Source organism: Mugil cephalus, chromosome 22 (genome assembly GCF_022458985.1).
Source record: "Mugil cephalus isolate CIBA_MC_2020 chromosome 22, CIBA_Mcephalus_1.1, whole genome shotgun sequence".
In the NCBI taxonomy this organism is placed as follows: Eukaryota; Metazoa; Chordata; class Actinopteri; order Mugiliformes; family Mugilidae; genus Mugil; species Mugil cephalus.
In genome coordinates this window covers 18,010,085-18,028,635 of record NC_061791.1, presented here as the reverse complement: position 1 = coordinate 18,028,635, position 18,551 = coordinate 18,010,085, and the positions used below count along the sequence as shown (strand labels likewise).

General features: G+C 42.4%; 2 protein-coding genes across 3 annotated transcripts in view; one reads left to right on the top strand and one right to left on the bottom strand.

Annotated features, from left to right (window-relative positions):
* The window catches only part of scube1 (signal peptide, CUB domain, EGF-like 1), a 110,347-nt gene extending 104,574 nt beyond the window's left edge, over positions 1–5,773 (bottom strand). For both annotated transcript variants that reach the window (XM_047575473.1, XM_047575474.1), the window contains exons 1-2: positions 5,548–5,773; positions 2,335–2,457 (exon numbers count right to left, since the gene is read on the bottom strand). In XM_047575473.1, coding sequence (XP_047431429.1) covers positions 2,335–2,457; positions 5,548–5,635 — 211 coding nt within the window. In that variant the 5' untranslated portion in view covers positions 5,636–5,773. The remainder of the gene's footprint in view (positions 1–2,334; positions 2,458–5,547) is intronic.
* A 3,167-nt stretch (positions 5,774–8,940) lies between these two features.
* samm50l (sorting and assembly machinery component 50 homolog, like) lies at positions 8,941–17,843 on the top strand. The gene is made up of 15 exons (XM_047575169.1): positions 8,941–9,109; positions 9,786–9,899; positions 10,224–10,325; positions 10,408–10,495; positions 10,615–10,721; positions 11,183–11,313; positions 12,292–12,379; positions 12,564–12,692; positions 12,839–12,910; positions 13,808–13,894; positions 14,069–14,139; positions 14,323–14,390; positions 14,857–15,003; positions 16,338–16,479; positions 17,120–17,843. The coding sequence occupies exons 1-15, from the start codon at positions 9,089–9,091 to the stop codon at positions 17,163–17,165; spliced, it is 1,413 nt and encodes a 470-aa protein (XP_047431125.1). The 5' UTR covers positions 8,941–9,088; the 3' UTR covers positions 17,166–17,843.
* Positions 17,844–18,551: the final 708 nt, after the last annotated feature.

Here is an 18,551-nt window from a genome sequence, read left to right as displayed (position 1 = left end):
TTCTGGAAGCAGTAAAAATATTTTTATAATCAATAAAAGAGAAAGATAGAAATGTAAAAACCTGTATATGCCTGGAAAACGAGTTTAGCCAAGTGCTCTGGAGATGCGTTCTGGGAAAGTAGTCTTTCTAACCAACCGAAACTACAAAAATCAAAACCTGGCTCTCAGGATTTTTCCTTTAAATGTCAGAAATGCAAAATGCACTGTAACATCATTAATATAAAGGCAATCTACTTTGTTATAAGCAGTGGAGCGTGCAGAACGAGGAGAAAAGAAATCTGAGGATTCAGAGGGGAAAGCATATCTGTGCAGTTGGAAGGCTCCAGCTGTGGTGTGCTTTGAGGCAGAAGTGAGTGGAGGTGTGAGAGCACAGCCAGGTGCTGCCCCCGTCTCACCCTAACACCCTCGATTAGTCCACTTCCTCCCCATTAATTAGGAGAACCTGTGGGAGGACAGAGGGTGTGGAGTGTGTGCATGTGGGGGTTTGTAAAACAGCTGTCTAAGCGGCTGTTACATCAGAGGCCCGCTTCTTTTGCCCAGATCGTCAACTCAATTCAATGAACTTTATTTTTCTGTTAGGGTCTTCGTTTGTGCCAGAGCATCTGTGCGTATGATGAATATGATGGAAATGATGAAATGATATTTATTTTTGAACAAACTCCGATGTCTCTCTCATTCACTGAAATCACATGTTGTTACGTATTTATTGATCCTTGTCCTGACATCAAATATTTTAGAGAGCGGCACAAAGCTCCGATCATAATGAACAGACATCGCTTGTGATGCTTCTCAATTTTACGCTATCATTTCATTGTCCTGAAAGAATGAGGCAAAACTCTGCATAAGCAAGAGCACCCCTGCTGAGTAGGTGGTCTTTAATGTGACCCAGGACACAGTGAATCACTGAAACGCACCTTAAATCCATCCTGAGTGTGTTCACACCTGTGCTTTAATATGGCCCAACTGAGAATATACATTAATAAATAAATAAATACAGTGGATAATCCAACATTTCTTTGTAACTTGTGGAGGTAGACCAGAGAGCAGTATCAATCAAACAAAAAGCATTTTGAATGATTGTGTCCTCTGTTCTTTTCTGTTGTATTAGCTTGGCTATATAGTAAATGAGGCCACCACCTCAATATACCTCAGAGTTTAAAATAAATAAATAAATTACCCCAATGTCCTGTATTCTTTATGAAACTATGATTTGAAATACACTGTTTTTTTAGATTTACCAGACACATTAGGGTGTATTTACACAAGGTATCGGTATCGGTTCTGTATCGCGACACCAACCTGAATTTTACTCAACATCGGATAAAGGAAATCGGTGGTATGGAACATCACTAGCGAAAACATGAACTGGTGGAAGTGTGGGTGGGTCATCGATAATATGGTTCCACTCTTGAATAGTACTGCTCCAAACTCACAAGATGGCAAGATGGCGCCACCCACATCCCCAGGAATGAAAGGAAGTGGAGAGGTGTTGTCCAAATTTATGTACAGTCTGAGTATGGTCTGAATGGAGGCCACTGTCACTCCGTTTCAGGCACACAAACGGGCTTGTCGCCCTGGTAACCAAGAAAATGGAGCAGAAGCTTGCCCCTGTCATGTCTGTTTACCCTAAGCTGACGCATGAGACAGAACTTACCACAACAATGACAGAAAAGCACATATGTCTGAGATTATCAGTCAGACAGTGAATACCGATCGGCAATTTTGCTGTGTTGTCATGATATTGTTGACATGGAAACAAAACCTATGCACACAGAGCTCTTGATTGTTTGAATGAATAATGAAGTTCTGGGCCAGAGAAAAACCCTTGCATGGACTCACACACTTGCGTCTGATCTTTCTCCCTACAGCATGGCGAGTAGAGAGAGGTGGGATTTATGGTGTGTCAGATACTATGAGAACAAACATGCCTCCACAAAATTTAAGATGCCAGTTACTGCCCATTATCCATAACTCTCCGATCTCAATTACTCAAGGTCTCATTATCATCTGTTACTCCACTATTTGTGGTGTGATTAATGTGTACAACCTAATGTTATCAGTGTCTCCCTGGAGAGACACTGTTAGACAATCTATGCTGAGGACTTCTGTCGTGATATCACGCTTAAATCTGATTCAATAGACAGGCTAGTGTTAGGGTTAGGGTTAGGGTTAGGGTGATTAGATCAACCACCGCTCTGTTGGCCACACTGCAAAAATATGCTGATGTGCTCTGCCCTGTTTTTATAACCATATTTTAAACAGTCAAGGTCCATCCAGTCACCTGTACTCGGATAAACCCAAAGTCGTTTGGTGAAGTAGGGGAAGAGGACTCACCCTCGCACTGCTTGCCATCTCCCTTGTAGCCCGGCTTGCAGATGCAGTTGAAGGACTTGGCTGTGTTCTGGCAGAGTGCATCAATGTGGCAGTCGTCTGAACCCTCTGCACACTCGTCGGCATCTGTACAAACATGAAACATCAATACCCAATTAGACCTGAGTCCCTGAGGATCTGGTAAACTCAAGATGTTAGGTATGACTACCGATGCGGAGCTTTTGTAAACCAGATTAGGATTTGCAACCAGTACCGATATCTGGCCTCATCTCCTCTCACAAAAAAAAAGTGATAGCAGACTGACATTTAAATCTGAAAAAAGAAAGCAGCAGTTCTGCATTGGCACTGAACCAGAGACTTCTGAGGTATCAGGATTTTGTGAAAGCTTGAGTGGAGAGGACAGAATGGTAGGATTGAAATGGAGCGGTTTCCCAGCTGCAGCGATCCAGCATTGTGTCTAAAGTAAGCTGCATCTGTTCTCTTATACCTTTAGTGTCTTTTTAATAGACCACAGATCATAGTTTGTGTGTAATCCGTGTCACGTGGCAAGAATTGTTTGCACAGCTGTTCAGATCACATAATACTAGGTGCCAACCTGATGGCACCAAAGCTAGGTTTACACTCCTGCAACCAGGCTAAATAGAGCCTTTGATGTAGGGGGCTTTGCCAGCACCAGCATCTATGCCCCATGTTACTTTCGCTGCAGAACATAGAAAAGATATCTGGGGAGACAGCGTGTAAGAGGCTGAACAAAGGAGAACTTTCTGTGCTTTCCCGCCACTGAGACACAATTCCAAAGAAATGCATTTTGGGCCAATCACAGCCCTAGTGTCCCACACTCCATCCTTACTACATTTACAATGTTTAACTTCTTTTAGAGGTTCAGTCAGGCAAAATTATGTATGTTTGAGCTCCATTCCCCTTACACACTGACACATAATGATCAAACATGGTTAGTTCCTAGGGCCGCCAAAGTCACAAGAAGTTACAAGAAGATTACTCAGACAGATTTTTTGCCTTGGTCAAATAAAATAGAACAAAAAAAAATATTAGTCTTGATTTGCTCTTAAAACATTATCCACTTTCCTAGCCCTTTCTAACTGTTGAACCTTTATGAGAAACTCTGTGCAAAAGGTTTGTAATGACGTGGGATCGTTTTGTTGCACTGTTCAGGTGGCGACAGAGGTAGTCGCAGAGCCGAAACAAACGTCTGCGTGAAAAAGAGAGCAATAAATGCTGGCTCCCCTGACTCCGACTCCACCTGACTCCCGTTCCAAAAAACATTAACTTCTATGCAGACGTGTTTTTTTCTCCATATATTTTTCTAACAGTCCTGTCTCCTAACAGAAAAGATGGCACTAGCTGCAACTCAGCATTTCAAACCAACTCCAGTGGGTGCCATCACGCCATAACAGCCTATGAACTTGACTCACACTGGGAACAATAAGTCGGGATATCCCTGACTCCGCTGCTTTTATTATTTCATTATTTCACATGTCTTCTCACAGGCCAGATACAACAGCTTTGAGTTTGAGGGTCACAAGCCAAAAATTCATTGGAAACATCATAAACACATTTCTCCTCCAGCAGTTTTAAAATGAGATGAATGAAATCATGTCAGTTGCCTCATGCAGCTTTAATGTGACTAATTTTGCTCCTTTAAATCAACCCAATCCCAGGACGCCCTTGTCAAATGTGTCCAATAGATTACACATAATTTTTGCATGACAGTGTGACAACGGGGGAGAGCTCTAAAGTCAAGGGCCGCCGCTGACAACACGCAGAAAACAGCTCTTCAATTGATCAGGTTATTGATAGAGGAGCTGGTCACATCTGGGCCTAAATCCAAGGGCAGAAGGCCAGCTCATTACACAGTGTATACACGCACACACAGACACAAGAATGGGGGGGGGGGGATCCACAGAAGGACCTTAAAGTGTTTTGTGTCCTACTTCAAATGTGTGGTTGAGCAGACCTTTACATCACCCTGGTCTTCTGCCTCCATCACAGCATAAATAGCCCATGTGTATGTTAAACAGTCTGGCTGGAGGCACCCTGCGGTTTGACCCCTGCTCTCTTTTTGGACCTCTGCCCAGCCCGGGCAGTAAATAAACGATAAAGCAGAATTTACAACAAATATGTTAAAAAAAAAAAAAAAAAAAAAAAAGTAAGAGAGTTTTTTATTGGGAGTGTGCGAAAGTGACAGGGAAAGGAAGCAGCAACAAGTTCAAGGTTTTGGGTGATACTTGTGAGAGGGTGTGCTGCATAAACCTCTTGGTTTTGGCTTTCTGTCTCTAGTAATGACTGACCAGTGACCATCTCATAAAGGTTGAAGGTTGAACAATGTGGAGCTTCTGCTGCTGCAGGGTCAATATTGGGCCCCTGCTGCCCGCCTGCTCCTCTTGGGATTTTGACGGCCCTCCACCACCCCACTTCAACACACACACACACACACGCACGCACTCGCGCGCGCACACACACACACACACACACGCACAAGCACCCTCCTCCACCTCTGGATCCCGGAGGCGCTGTGCTTCTCTAGCGGACTCCGCTTCTTAAAAACCACCTTCGGTAAATCATTTGCGCCGTTTCCACCACAGTAAATTATGAAAACAGGCAGCCCTCTCACTCCGAATCAGAGCAAACGAGCGCTTAACCCGGGGATCAAGCTGCGGTTTCCGATTGAAAGTGACCTTTGCGCGCAGGAAACAGAAGTTCCACTGAAGTCTGGGAGACGGAATCCATTTGCGCATCACAAATGCCGTGAATGGAGGAAAAAAACGTTGATGATGTAAAGCAGAGGTTCTACCAAGACTCTGGCGAATGATAGATCAAGTACAGGTTTACTAAATGACCAAATGAAATGCAAAGAAGTAGGTTTCATGACAGCGCGCAATTTCAGTCGTGGCGAAAACCGTGCGCAAACACGCAAACGAGTTTTGGATCACCGGGGTTACGTATGCAATGTATCCCTGAGTACATTTTAATTTTATTATAGAAACTTGATTACCTTACTAGGTTTTAAGAGGCCTAATTGTACTAAATATATATTTTAAGTCTTCAATGATCTAAACTGAATATTTCTTGTAGTTTTTCACTCACGTTTCCATAATTTCCTCCTTTTAACCGGTAAGAGTGAAGCCACCCCGAAAAGTACCATGAAGCCGCATGGTTCACAATAAAGCAAGACGGAGAGAAAAGGGGAGCTCTTACCTGCGAGTCCGACATTCCCCATCACCCTGCAAGTATTTATGAGGAGGATAAACAAACAAACGTCCCGGGAAAAACAAGCGCTCCCCATGCTGACAGACGGTGTGAGGATTCAGCAGGGTTTTTCTGGGGGTTTGGACTGGACCGAGTGTGTGTGTGTATGTGTGTGTGTGTATGTGTGTGTGTACGTGTGAGTGTGTGTGTGTGTATATATGCATGTGTGCGTGTGTAAATGTGTGTCTCTGATAGGAGAGGAGGAGGAGGACCGCTTTTGGTGGACTGGCAGCGGCGGGGAGCGGAGGGGGGGTGGCGGCGGCTGGAGCGAGAAGGAGGCAATCCGAGCCCTCTGATTGGCTTGCTGGCGCCGGTACGAGAAAGAGAGAGAGAGCGACAGAGACTGAGAAAGAGGGAGAGACAGAGAGGGAGTGTTACTAAGTGGTGAGGAGCGCAGCGTCATGATAGGGTCTACTCAGGGATCCCCAAACACTAAACACCATGATTAAAATAAAACCGAAATAAATTAATAAAAACTCAAATTGCTTTCCGAAGAATCATTATATATATATATTATACATTCTAGGAGAGGTTTTCAACCTGAGGGTCGGGACCCCCGTGAGGTCCCAAGTCAAAGCTGAAAGGGTCAGGAGCAAGGGCGGAGGAAAATGTAAGGCTGTAGAAAAATATGGATGACATGTCTACATTTCCTCAAATTTCCTCGATTGTGGAACTAACCAAACTTTTGGACTGTAACACAATGGATGGACACTGGATAACGATGAGATGACTTGCCCACACTTCTGCTAGACTCACTAGAGTTAGCTTTGGATTATACTGCTACTACCTCCACAAGTTACAAAGAAATACTTATTTTTATAAATATTTTATTTTATTTATTTATTTATTTATTTATTTATTTTACAATTTACTTACAATTGCACCACACAAGTTTAAGTAAAAAACAAACAAACAACAACAACAACAAAAAAAGATCTTTGAGACCGGGTAGCAGCGATTAATTGTATTATATTGATGTTATTCTCATGTGCCTGCAGATTGTTTCAGTAACTGTTATGACAACTGTCAAATATCTGGATGCCACATCCTGTTTTTATATCAACAAATAGTAAAGTGAAACTTCTCAGAATGGAATAGAGATGGACACTTGAATATAGAGCAGTATTATATCTAGTAACTGTCTAAAATGACAGAAAATAAAAATGTATTTGACATGTACTTTAGTGTTTCACTTTGGCCCAAGTCCCATCCATTAACAATGATGTGGGTGTGTCCTATCCTCTATACTGCAGGTAGCCACCAGGGAGAGCTCCACATTTCACTTTTGAGGAGCTGTCATGGCATCCACGTTTTTTACAGTCTGTTGTGCAATTCCCCTGAGTCCAAACATGGAAAATCTGATATAAAGTTGGTAAGAAGTAGTACATGAAGCATTGTCAATGCACTTTAAAGATTTCATAGGTTCAATGAAGGTTATGGTTTATGGGTTATGGTCATCATGGGATTCATTATATTTGTTTCTTTTCTTTTCTTTTTTTTTTTTTTTACACAGGGTCCCAAACAGTTATGCTTAGACAGACTTTAATTGTCATTTACACTTTACCCTGGTCAGGAAACACAACAAGATGCCTGTCTCTGATACTGTAATTTTTAGATCTATTTTAGAGCAAAAACTCTTAATGATCACAACACAAACACTCACAGAAACTCAGATTTTACTATAAAATGTTCTGATAGGGCAGTTCCACTTGTATCTGGTTTGTGAATCTAGATGTGAACCATTCTGTTTGGTTTCCCCCCAAGAACAACCTTGGAAGTACCAGCACCTGAAGTGGGAATCCAACAATGTCATCAGTGTCAACGTGTATGATTTAGCTTAATTTAAACTTACTCGAGTCCTTTTCATATTAATGCCTTCGCAGTTACAATTAACTGAAAAATCTATGGGGGGAAATCTATGGAAAAGTTCCACAAACGTAACTCAGTTCAGTTGAAGTAATTATTAAGCCTGGTGCAATCAGACTCTCGCAGAATGTGAGTCTGGTAAAACTCCACTGGGCTATTATTATGTAGCATGTTTCAACCTACACAAGGAAAATAATACCTCTGCATCAAATATAGACCAACCAATCAGAGGAAGTATGTGACATTAAGGAATTCTTGACAAATGCCTTAATTGTTCATACGTACATAAGTTATTTCATTGTCAATATCTCTTATATCAGAAGCAATGGCAAACTTTCGATAGCATGTATGACAATGTTGCTGTTACTCTTCCATCTTTCACCGCAGAAAGCCCGGCCAAATGATTTGATTAGTCCAGCAGACCTTTGATGGAGACAGGGAAGTTGGTCTCACTTCCAGGCTTGTAAATATGTATGACACTGATGATAACACTGGTCCTAAGATCAGAACAACAAAACTTTTTTTTTTTTTCCTGCACTTAGGTTTTAACTGTTAACAACAACAAAAAATGAGATATGAATCCTGTTTATGCACATAATACCAATAGGTATTTATTTATTTTGTTTGTTCATTTCAAAGATTTCAAAACGAATTTAATATCTTCTACTATCTTTAATATATTCACGTTAGTTAGTTGTGTAGCCAGTTAATGAACCAAAAGTCACAAAAGCACAACTTTATTTGTCTAGGAAGAGATTCACTGCAAAAAGCTGCTACGTGACTTCATAGAAACTTAACAACTGTATTGGTGGTATGTTGAATGCGTTTAACAGGCAACAGCAGTCACGCACATTTAGAGTCAGACTCTAAACTGGCTTGTAAACCAGTAAACATCAGCTGAGTCCAAACTGAGGTGCAATTTACGAGCATTTCCCCCGGCTTCTGCAAGGGAAGTGGGAGAATAGAAGACAAACACCGCCATCTGCTGGAGAACGTCCTTCAACGCGGCGTTGGTCGCAGAAGGTCCCCTCCCACCTCAGTGCGTTCGGCTATTTATCCAATCACAGCGAGAAGACTGAGTGGTGCCTTTAAGAGCATGGAATGTGTTGTCTTTGACATTATCATTATTCTCAGTAAGTTTTCTGCGAACAATTTGGTGTTTCTAATACATGGCACTGAAATTGCAACATGTCAATTGTCTTAAAATCCACTTGCTTTGCTTGTGAGAGAATGTGTTTGGTCCTGCCTGGCGCTGTGTTCAGTGGAGGTACTTGACAGGGATGCCGAGTACTTTTTAGTGCTAAAACAGAACATCGCTGCGTTCATTAATTGTGGACAAACACATGTACAATATATTTTTTCTGGAATTTACTGAACAGGACGTGAGGGGGCTCGTAGTGTCTGTGTGAGCAAAACAAGCGAAAAGAAATGGCAGGTGTTAGTTGAAGTTAACGTATATTACGCGGAGTACTTGAACACACCAGGAGACATCGTCAACTGTCATGGCGTCTCCCTTGAAGGGGGTTTGGTTCTGGGGAAAGTAGCTACTGTCATTTATCAGTTTCTCCTCTCGTACAGAGCAGCTGATCCCCACTGACGAGGTTTTTAGGAGCGGGTAGTTACCATGGGGACTGTCCATGCTAAGGTAAACATTATTTCCTCCTGGCTCCTAGCTTTTAGTCGTATTTTCCGCTGTGACCTCCCTGCCCAGGGAGCAATGAAGGCTGCAGACTCGCCTCATGTGTACTCGATGTACTGAGACACACAGCTGGGAAGAGACGTGCAATAAAGACAATGGAGGGGTGAACTTGCGCGCATGTTCCCAATTACTTAGCGGTGAAACGACTTAGAGTCGCTATCGGGTAATTTAAATGAGCGTAACGCTGCTAATAAAGCCTAAGCCACAAGCTCTAAATGATTTACTAAAATGGTTCTGTCTAAATGTCTCAGTATGCATGCTGGGAATGATGTTTACGGTAAAATAAAAAGTTTTATTAGCCACAACAGTGTTGCAAACGAATTAGTAATTATTTTCCAACTGTGTAATAGCGTTATTGTTGATTTTTTAATCTCTTATAAACCATAACTTCATAAATGAACTATCCTCCTCTATTCTAGAATCGTGGTTACCGACTTTCCCTTGGAAGCTCCACCCATTAGCTTTAAAATATCAGATGCCCTTTAAAGGCCCTATACATAGTTTTTAGGCGACTCTTACTAATAATGGGTGTGTGCGGCCTTGTGATGTTTAATGCTTTTAAAGTTTGTACCTTGCATTAGATGCGGTGTGTCTTTAAGCACTCCTTTTGTCCTCAATGCAGAGTCTGGATCCTCTCCCTATGCATGGCCGGGAACTGGGTGTCAACCCTGACGACCTGATGGAGACACCGGAGCAGGAGCAGGACTCAAAGCAGGAGATCCTGGAAAACAAAGATGTATGTATGCAGTAGTAATGGTGTCAGCCAAAGTTCCCTGCCCATGGGCACAATATTAGCAGCATTAGAACTGAAGGGGAGTCAGGTCACTATCTTCCTTATTTCTCTACTTTCTTATCTCTGCCCTACTCTACTCTGCTGCCCGTGAAAGTTTAGCATTTTAATATCTCTCCGAATTTGAACATCTTGACCTATATATGGTCTCCCTCCTCAGGTTCTGGGGGTGTGAGTTCAAGGGCCGGCCCTCCTCCTGGTCAGAAAAAAATAGAAGCAGCACCACAGTTCTTCTCTGGCTGACCTAACCCTGTTGATCCTTGATTGTAGGTGGTCGTGCAGCATGTCAACATCCAAGGTCTGGGGAGAACCAAAGAGGACCTGCTCGGCTATGAGATCTCTGACGTTTTTCACGCCAGAAACCTCATCGACGTATGTATTTCAAACACGTCACAAGCTCTCTGAAACAGTCATTTTCATGTTTGTTTTTTTTAAGAACAGAGGTTTGTTTCAGGTAATGAAAAAGGCTCACGTCGCCAGACAAAAGCTGCTCCGCCTGGGAATCTTCAAAGACGTGGAAGTTCTCATCGACACATCTGAAGGTACCTGATTCAGACCCTCCATCTAGAATGTATATTATATTTCTATCATGTCGATGGTATATAGTCTAAAAATGTGGCCACGTTGTACACTGTAATCTTGACCGGCTCTCCCTCCTCAGGTACAGACGCTCTGCCCAACGGCCTGGATGTAACTTTTGAGGTGACAGAGATCAAGAGGCTGACAGGAAGTTACAACACCATGGTTGGCAACAATGAAGGAAGCATGGTGAGAGGCACAGAAAACCTTCCCATGCACCCTTGAGTAGACTTTCCCACTGACGATGAGTGGACATAACCAGCGAGTGGTTGATAGCAGGTTAACTACCCAGCTGGAATCTAGCTGGACTGAGTTTTTGTTCAGACCACAAGCAAATTTGTTTCTCAGATCAGGCTGTCCACATCGTTATCTGGAAGTAAGTAAGTACACTGGATTTGTGTGTTCTGTCTCCATTAGTTGCTATGGTAACGGCATATGCATCACTGACTAGCTACCTGTGCTGGTGATGTGGCTTTAAACTGTCTTTGTGGTACATTACTTCCAGTACAGAAGATATTATTTAAAGTGCCAGAAGCCAATTTATTTGAATGTCTGTCCACAGACTGTTGTTCTGCATAGCCCTCCACTATGCATTCTACACAACGCTAAAAACCTCAGTGTTAAGACAGACCGTCCCTCTTGTCTTCCAGGTTCTGGGTCTTAAGCTGCCCAACATGTTCGGCCGAGCCGAGAAGCTCACCTTCCAGTTCTCGTATGGGACCAAGGAGACATCGTACGGCTTGTCTTTCTTCAAGCCCCAGCCCGGTCACTTTGAACGCAAGTATGTCCAACTACACTGATCCCACATATTATCTTTCACTGTTGAATGTCAGTTCTTGTTTGCATTTTATTGTGTCGTAAAATAAGAGTAGTAATTGTCTGTTAAACAAAAATGCATGGCTCAAAATGAAGTCTGTCAGTCTGTCAACCTGTTTCATTTATCATGACTTTCATGCAGACATATCTCTTATGCTGCTAAAACAGCCCTTTACATCCAGTAAGTTGTGAGGTGGAGCCTCAATAGGTAGACTTGTTTGACTAGAATATCCCACAGATCCTTGATTGGATTGAGATGTGTGGAGGCCAAATCAAGACCTGGAACCTGTTGCTGTGTTTCTCAAACTATTCCTTGGCCATTTTAGCTTTGTGTCAGAGTTGGAGGATGCTGCCATCAGGGAACACTGTTTCCATTAAAGGGTGTTTATGACCTATGGTAATGTTTAGGTAGGTAGGTAAACAAGTAGCATCTACATCAATGGTTAGATCCAAGACCTTCAAGATCTCTGCCACTTTACCTTCTTCCCATAATGCAGCCATGCGTTGCATGAGCACCAGGCCATCCATCCAGACCAGACCACCATCTTCCATAACTCAGTGGTTCAGTTCTGATGCTCACATGCTCATTATAGTCACTTTAGGCAGTTGACATGGGTTAGCATAGGCCCCCTGACTGGTCTGTGCTACACAAACCCACCCACAACAGACTGCAATGCACTCTGTGTTCTGAAACATCTCTGTCAGAACCAGCAGTAACTTTTTGCATCATTGAGCCTTGGAAGCCCATGACATAATACAGATTCTCTGGTTTTCCTTCTGTGGATCACTTTGGATAGATACTGGCCACTGAAGACCAGGAACACCTCACAGCACCTTTGGTTTTGAAGATAATAGCAAAATTAAAATGTTAAAATATTAGTACAGTAAAATGGATGTTTAACTGTGGTCCATAAAGGATTGTAATTGGTGTTCTCTGTTTCAGCCTCACCCTCAACATGTACAAAGTCACCGGACAGTTTCCATGGAGCTCCTTAAAAGAGACCGACAGGGGCTTGTCTGCCGAGCTAAACGTAAGAGTTTGTGTTCATGTGCTTTGTGTGTGTCTGTGCACGTTTCCTTTTAGAGAACACTATACGGGACCAATGTCATCTGCAGTGTGTACAGTAGCAACACTACCAGAAGAAAACAATGAAAACTACACCGACTCATATTTAAGGGTTGTGTTTCTGTGTTAAAGCTCTCCTCTCTTTACAGTTTCCCCTCGGGGTGACTAACCACACACTGAAGTGGGAGGGAGTGTGGAGGGAGCTGGGCTGCCTGGCGCGTAGTGCTTCCTTCGCCGTGCGGGAGGAGAGTGGACACTCGTTGAAGTCAGCCCTCTCGGTACAACCTGAAGCGCTGTTTGTTTTATGTAAACTGGTTAAATGTTAGGATTGCATTGCATAGAAAGGTTGAACTTACTGTAATTAAGAAAAAGATGACTGTTAACTGTGGCAGTTCACCAGAACAACTCTTGGTTTTATTTGCAGCACTCTGTGTCAGTCGATTCGAGGAATTCTGCCATCTTTCCCAGCAGAGGTGCCTTACTCCGCCTCAACCAGGTGAGTTTGCAAGAATAAGGTCCCTCAACTACACAGTGAATAGGCTGTAGTCTCACAAAAGTAAGATGATAACTGGAAATTGGCGTTGACAGAGTGGAGGTAGTGTTATATTTCATCATCAGAAATTGTTGAATGTTATCTAGAGAGTCCACTGACTCTTTAAATAGCATTGCATTATGGGTAGTTAGCCTAAATGTTGCTAGACTACACAATGTTTTAGTCCATTTATAACCGGAGTCTGTTGGTCTTAAAGCTTGGTTAGCCTATAGGAGTTTCTGAAGGCTCTTTATAGAGTCATATTTACTGAAGAATTGAAGCAGAGAAAACACGTCAGTCCGCCTAGACCCATGGCTGCCACAGAGGAAACACAGATAAGTCTGTGACTGATAAGATACACAAATATGTTTTAGAGAGAATAGGCTTCAGTGATGAGGACACTTAACCACTTGGCTTACTAACAAAATTCCCTCAAAATTATTTTCTCAAGCGCTCGTGTTGGAAATAAGAGTTCTTATAATCAAGGTGGTCTTATGACTAAATATGGTGGTTGTCTTCGCTAAAACATAAACATACAAGTCATTGATCAAAAAATGCACAACTTACAAATGCAGAGTTTTACAATGTACATGGATAGACAGTGCCATCCCGAAAATGCCTGAACTGCTATCTCCTGATTCCAAGTTCTGGTATTGAAGAAAAAGACCTTTGAAAACTTGAGAATATGAAAATAATCAGTCCAGGAAAAATACATTCCAGGCACAGGAAAGGAAACCAGTCTGAACAAACCACTTTATCAAAGATGTTTTATCCATCACTATCTTAACACAACTAGATCCTTTCTCCCCGTCTGTTCCTATGTTACAAAGATTCTTCTGTGTTGTTGTTTTTGCCCTGCAGGAGCTGGCTGGGTACACTGGAGGAGACGCCAGCTTCTTGAAAGAGGATTTTGAGCTGCAGTTCAACAGACGGCTCTTCTGGGACTCGGTAAGCTGAGGATAAGGCACTCCAGGTCATATTCAACAGTTGGTTGATTTTTACAGTTTTCGTCTAACCACCAGGGGGCGACCAAGCTTCACTAAACACTTGGTGAAAAGCCGTTAGACTCTTTTTTTGCCTTACAAACGGTGTTTATGACAGCAACACTTTGTGTCCTCTCAGGTCTTGTCTGCATCTTTATGGGGTGGGATGCTCTATCCTTTGGGAGGACAGCCATCCTGTATCGCTGACAGGTGCGTCTGAATTAACCAAGAGCTGTCATCTGGTTATGACAAATCACCAGCTGCAGAAGACCTCAAACACTCATTGCTAAGAATGCAGCTATTAACTAGCCAAAAGGACATAGTCATTTATTTTTTTCAAACTGTAATAAAATCGTTCTCTGAGTGGATAATTTAATGATGTATTCTATGCAGGTTCTATCTTGGAGGTCCAACTAGCGTACGAGGATTTGGGATGTACAGCATCGGGCCACAGAGTGAAGGTGAAGAAACATTGTTTCAAGAGTAACAGGAATAACTCACCAAGTTTATACTTATACTCCAAGTTTATACTTTACCATCCTCTTGCTAAGTTAAATTTGTCCCTATTTTTGTTGATGAACTACAACATAAGTTACATGTCAAATATATGTCCATTTAAAATTTTCTTCATGATATTACCAAATTACCTAATTACCAATTGAATTCTGAAACACACTGCTGCTCTGCTGACTTTGCAGGGATTTGCAATTAAGTTCCTTTTATGGTTGTCCTATGATGGATACAGGTGTTAGACCTACAGTGTGAAAAACTGACCAGCATGAAGATCTAATCCACCCTGATAGGAAGTTTAAACTTCAGCCCAAAGTAGTGTGTATTTATGATGACACAAATTGACCAAATGATGCAAACTTGTCTTATCATATCTCAAGAACGTAGACAGGATGTTGATTTGTGTGTGTGCTACAGGTGACTATCTGGGTGGCGAGGCGTACTGGGCAGGTGGTGTTCACCTCTACACCCCATTACCCTTCAGACCAGGAAAGGGAGGCTTTGGAGACCTCTTTAGAACGCACTTCTTTCTCAACGCAGGCAACCTGTGCAATCTCAATTACGGTGGGTGAACTGAGTCACTTCTCTCTCCTAAGAGATGCTTCTTCTGTGTGCATGTTAAACAATGTTATTGCAGTTAACCACATGGTTTCCATATTTTACCTATGGTAACACAAGTTGGTGACACGTTTGAATCCGTTATAAATGTATCTGTCAGATTTGTGTCAGTCTTATCAACATCTGAGTTTTATAGAACACTCACTGCTCAGGTGTCGCAATGACAGAGCGTACGTGCATTTATCGTTCATTAAAAGAAATTTGCGACAACACTTGATTAATTAGTTAACTTAGATAATATTCAAAAAGCATTTGAAAAAGGCAACTGGACTTGTTTTGCTTCTTAAGTTGTGAGAGGCTGGTGGGAAGTTGAGGTTTAAGTAGGAAACTCTCCATCAGAAACTTGCTGGACTTGTCCACAATGGCTAGGTACTTACCTGTTTGTCCCTGTCCTCTTTCCCTATGAATGGAGCTCTAATGACCCATGAGCAGTCAGAGGCTCAAGGTGTGAATGGGGTTGAAGCTTCTTGAGGACAGTTAAAGTTAGGTTAGTCATCAGAACCCTTCATCACCGATCACAGATGGTACCCACAAGGTTGTATGGTAAGGAGAAGGAGGGAAAACACATCAAACAAATACTCAAGACATGTCGACATCCCATCTGGGCCCTACATGGCTGGAGTATCTGAGAAACTCGGGAGAAGTTTTAGGAAACACCCCATTCCAGTTTATTTCAAGCCTGGAAATACACCTAGGCAAAAACTGGTCCACCCCAACGACAAAACACTCGGTCCCCCCTGTCCTCCTACACCTGGAGAACAAAGGACATTCCTTTGAAGATAAAAACGCCCAAATCTTAGCCAGAGAAGAGTGAAAGAAGCCGTCTATGTCAGACTGGAAGACTTCTCTAAACAGGTGGATGTTAATGGACATGCACCAGTTTTCTGGTCAAGCAAGTTTGTGATGGGTTTTACAAGCAGAGTTTCCAGTTTAAACCTGAACTTCCCACTAGTCCCCTAGAACTTTAGAAGGTACTTGGGTGAGCAGCAAAACATCTTCTCAAAATACTGCACAAGTCCAGTTGCCTTTTTAAAAAAAAAAAAAAAAAAACTTGGACATCACTATACGTGCATCATCCTGATTGTTACCTGAAAAGTTAAGGACACTAACTTTTCGGTATCCTGCATGTTATACAAATAACATACAGAATTCTTAAACATTTTGTTATCTTATTGCTTTAAAAGCATGAGCACATGTCAGAAATCCTTGGGGAACCTCTTTCACACTCTTTGAGGTGTTGACTGATACTGACGTGAGCCTGTGTTGCGTGCTTTGTGCAGGTGACGGTCCTCGGGCGCACCTTCAGAAGCTAGCTGAGTGTATTCGCTGGTCGTACGGCGCGGGCATCGTCCTGCGGTTGGGAAACATCGCCAGGCTGGAGCTCAACTACTGCGTGCCCATGGGAGTTCAGAGTGGAGACAGGTGAGTGTGCTGCACTGGTAGTACATCTCACTCCTGCTCCTGGATTTACAGAGGCATTACAGGGCATATTTTATAGCTCAACGGATAAGCAAAGCAACGAAACAGTGGTGAAACCAGATGGCAGATGACAGTTAAGTTATCAGTGTACTGCTTAACTAGAAGCTAAGGGTACAAGCACATATTTGAGATCATGTGCCACAAGACCTGGCTTTGTGAACCAAGAACTATACACCGATCAGGCATAATATTATAACTACTGACTGGAGAAGTAAATAACATTGATATTCAGTGTTCTGCTGGGAAACATTTGGACCTGGCATTCATTCATGTGGATGTTATTTAGATATGTAGCACTCATCTAGACCAGACCGTTGCTATGGTAACAGTCATCCCACACACGCAAAAACGCTTTAGGGACAACTAAAAAAAAACACGCAGCAAGGTGTGGTCACTTTCAGTAGCATAAGACCCTGTTTGTGCCACATAGAGGTGCAGGAAGCTCACCTTAAAGACAGACTCATCTGGTGTTGATCTGCAGTAAGCAGCAGGCTTGATAGGACATATTGTATCATAAATTTGAGAGCCTAAAAATCCTCTACTGTGATGTTTAACTCGTGTTCCTTGTCCCCTCCTCTCTTAGGATATGCGACGGCGTCCAGTTCGGAGCAGGAATACGTTTCCTGTGAGCTCAGGCCTGGCCTCAGTGATCCAGCAGTCTGCGATGTGAAAAGGGAGAAGGCGTTTTCGTTTGTCACCGTAAATTGTTGAGTGTGTAACACTAGCATGGGTCCTCTGTCCTGGGGACAACTTGCCTGGTCTCCCTGTACCCCTCTTTTATATGCCCCCCTGAAGACTATTAGACAACAAAGTGCCAGTGCTGGGTCATATAGCTAGTGAAATTTTTCACGTACCGAACTAATAAGAAGACAAAAGCAAACATACATAGGATTTCTCATTTCTTGATTTGATGTCTCCAGCACTGGCACCTTGGTTATGGTAAAGTCCTCCTACCATCATTTCAGTCACTGTGTTTATTGTGGTGACACAGAGTGAATTCTTTTCCAGTAAGTTAAGAGATTTTTGGGCATGTTCCCTTATTTGCCTTCCAGGACTGCTTCTTATCCAGAAGCTCTATATGTTAGTGTTTTTATTAGAGAGGTGAACACCACGCACTCTCCTGACCTGATGTGTTATATTGAGATGTACCGCGTGAACTGAGAGAAGCCAGCACTTTTAAAGCGAGATGTAGTCACAGCAGAGGTGGGAACCCTCCCCTGAGCAACATCCACCACTAGTGCTCTTACCATGGTCCTCTTTTTGATGTTGTTGAAACTCTACACAAATAAATCACAGCTGCTCCCTTGGTTCTCTTTTCCCTCCTTTCTTGCGTCTCGAACAGACATTCAGTAGTCAAATGGTTAAACCTATTAAAAGGAGGTTATCAGATCTGGATGTTAATTTAATACCTACTACTGAGACACAGCCGACTGTAATTGGGTCCATAAACTTTTAAAATAAACGAGACCTTTGTATTCACATTTATCTTTTACATCCTTTACTTTCTTATGGGACATCCAGCATTTGGAATAAATACCCTTTCCAGGACGTTATCAGGTCTGCAGGACACAGTCTAGAGTAATGATTATTAAGCTCTGAAGCCAGCAGCAGTCCTTTCCAGTTAGCACGACTGCGTGTGTGTGTGTGTGTGCTTACCACTGCCCTGCCTCCCTGCAGGTTGTGAGCTTCTGCCAGTTTGAAACTTTGCTCCAAGGGAACCTGTGCAGGGCAGTCAAGTGTGGATGGTTCCAGATGCATGTTTGGTTTGGAGTTTGTCCTGTGTGGGAGTCCAGGCAGGTGTACAGCAGACAAATGTTACAAAGCCAAAGAGCCAGACGTGAAACTGAAGTGAATGTCCATATGTGAATATATATATATATATATTTTTAAAAATAGTGGATATTATTATCTACACAAAATTGTGAAGTATTTGCAGTTAAATACCTGACATTTATGAAAATGTAGCAAAGTAAATCATTAATAATTCAGTTGATTGTTTATACATTTACACATAT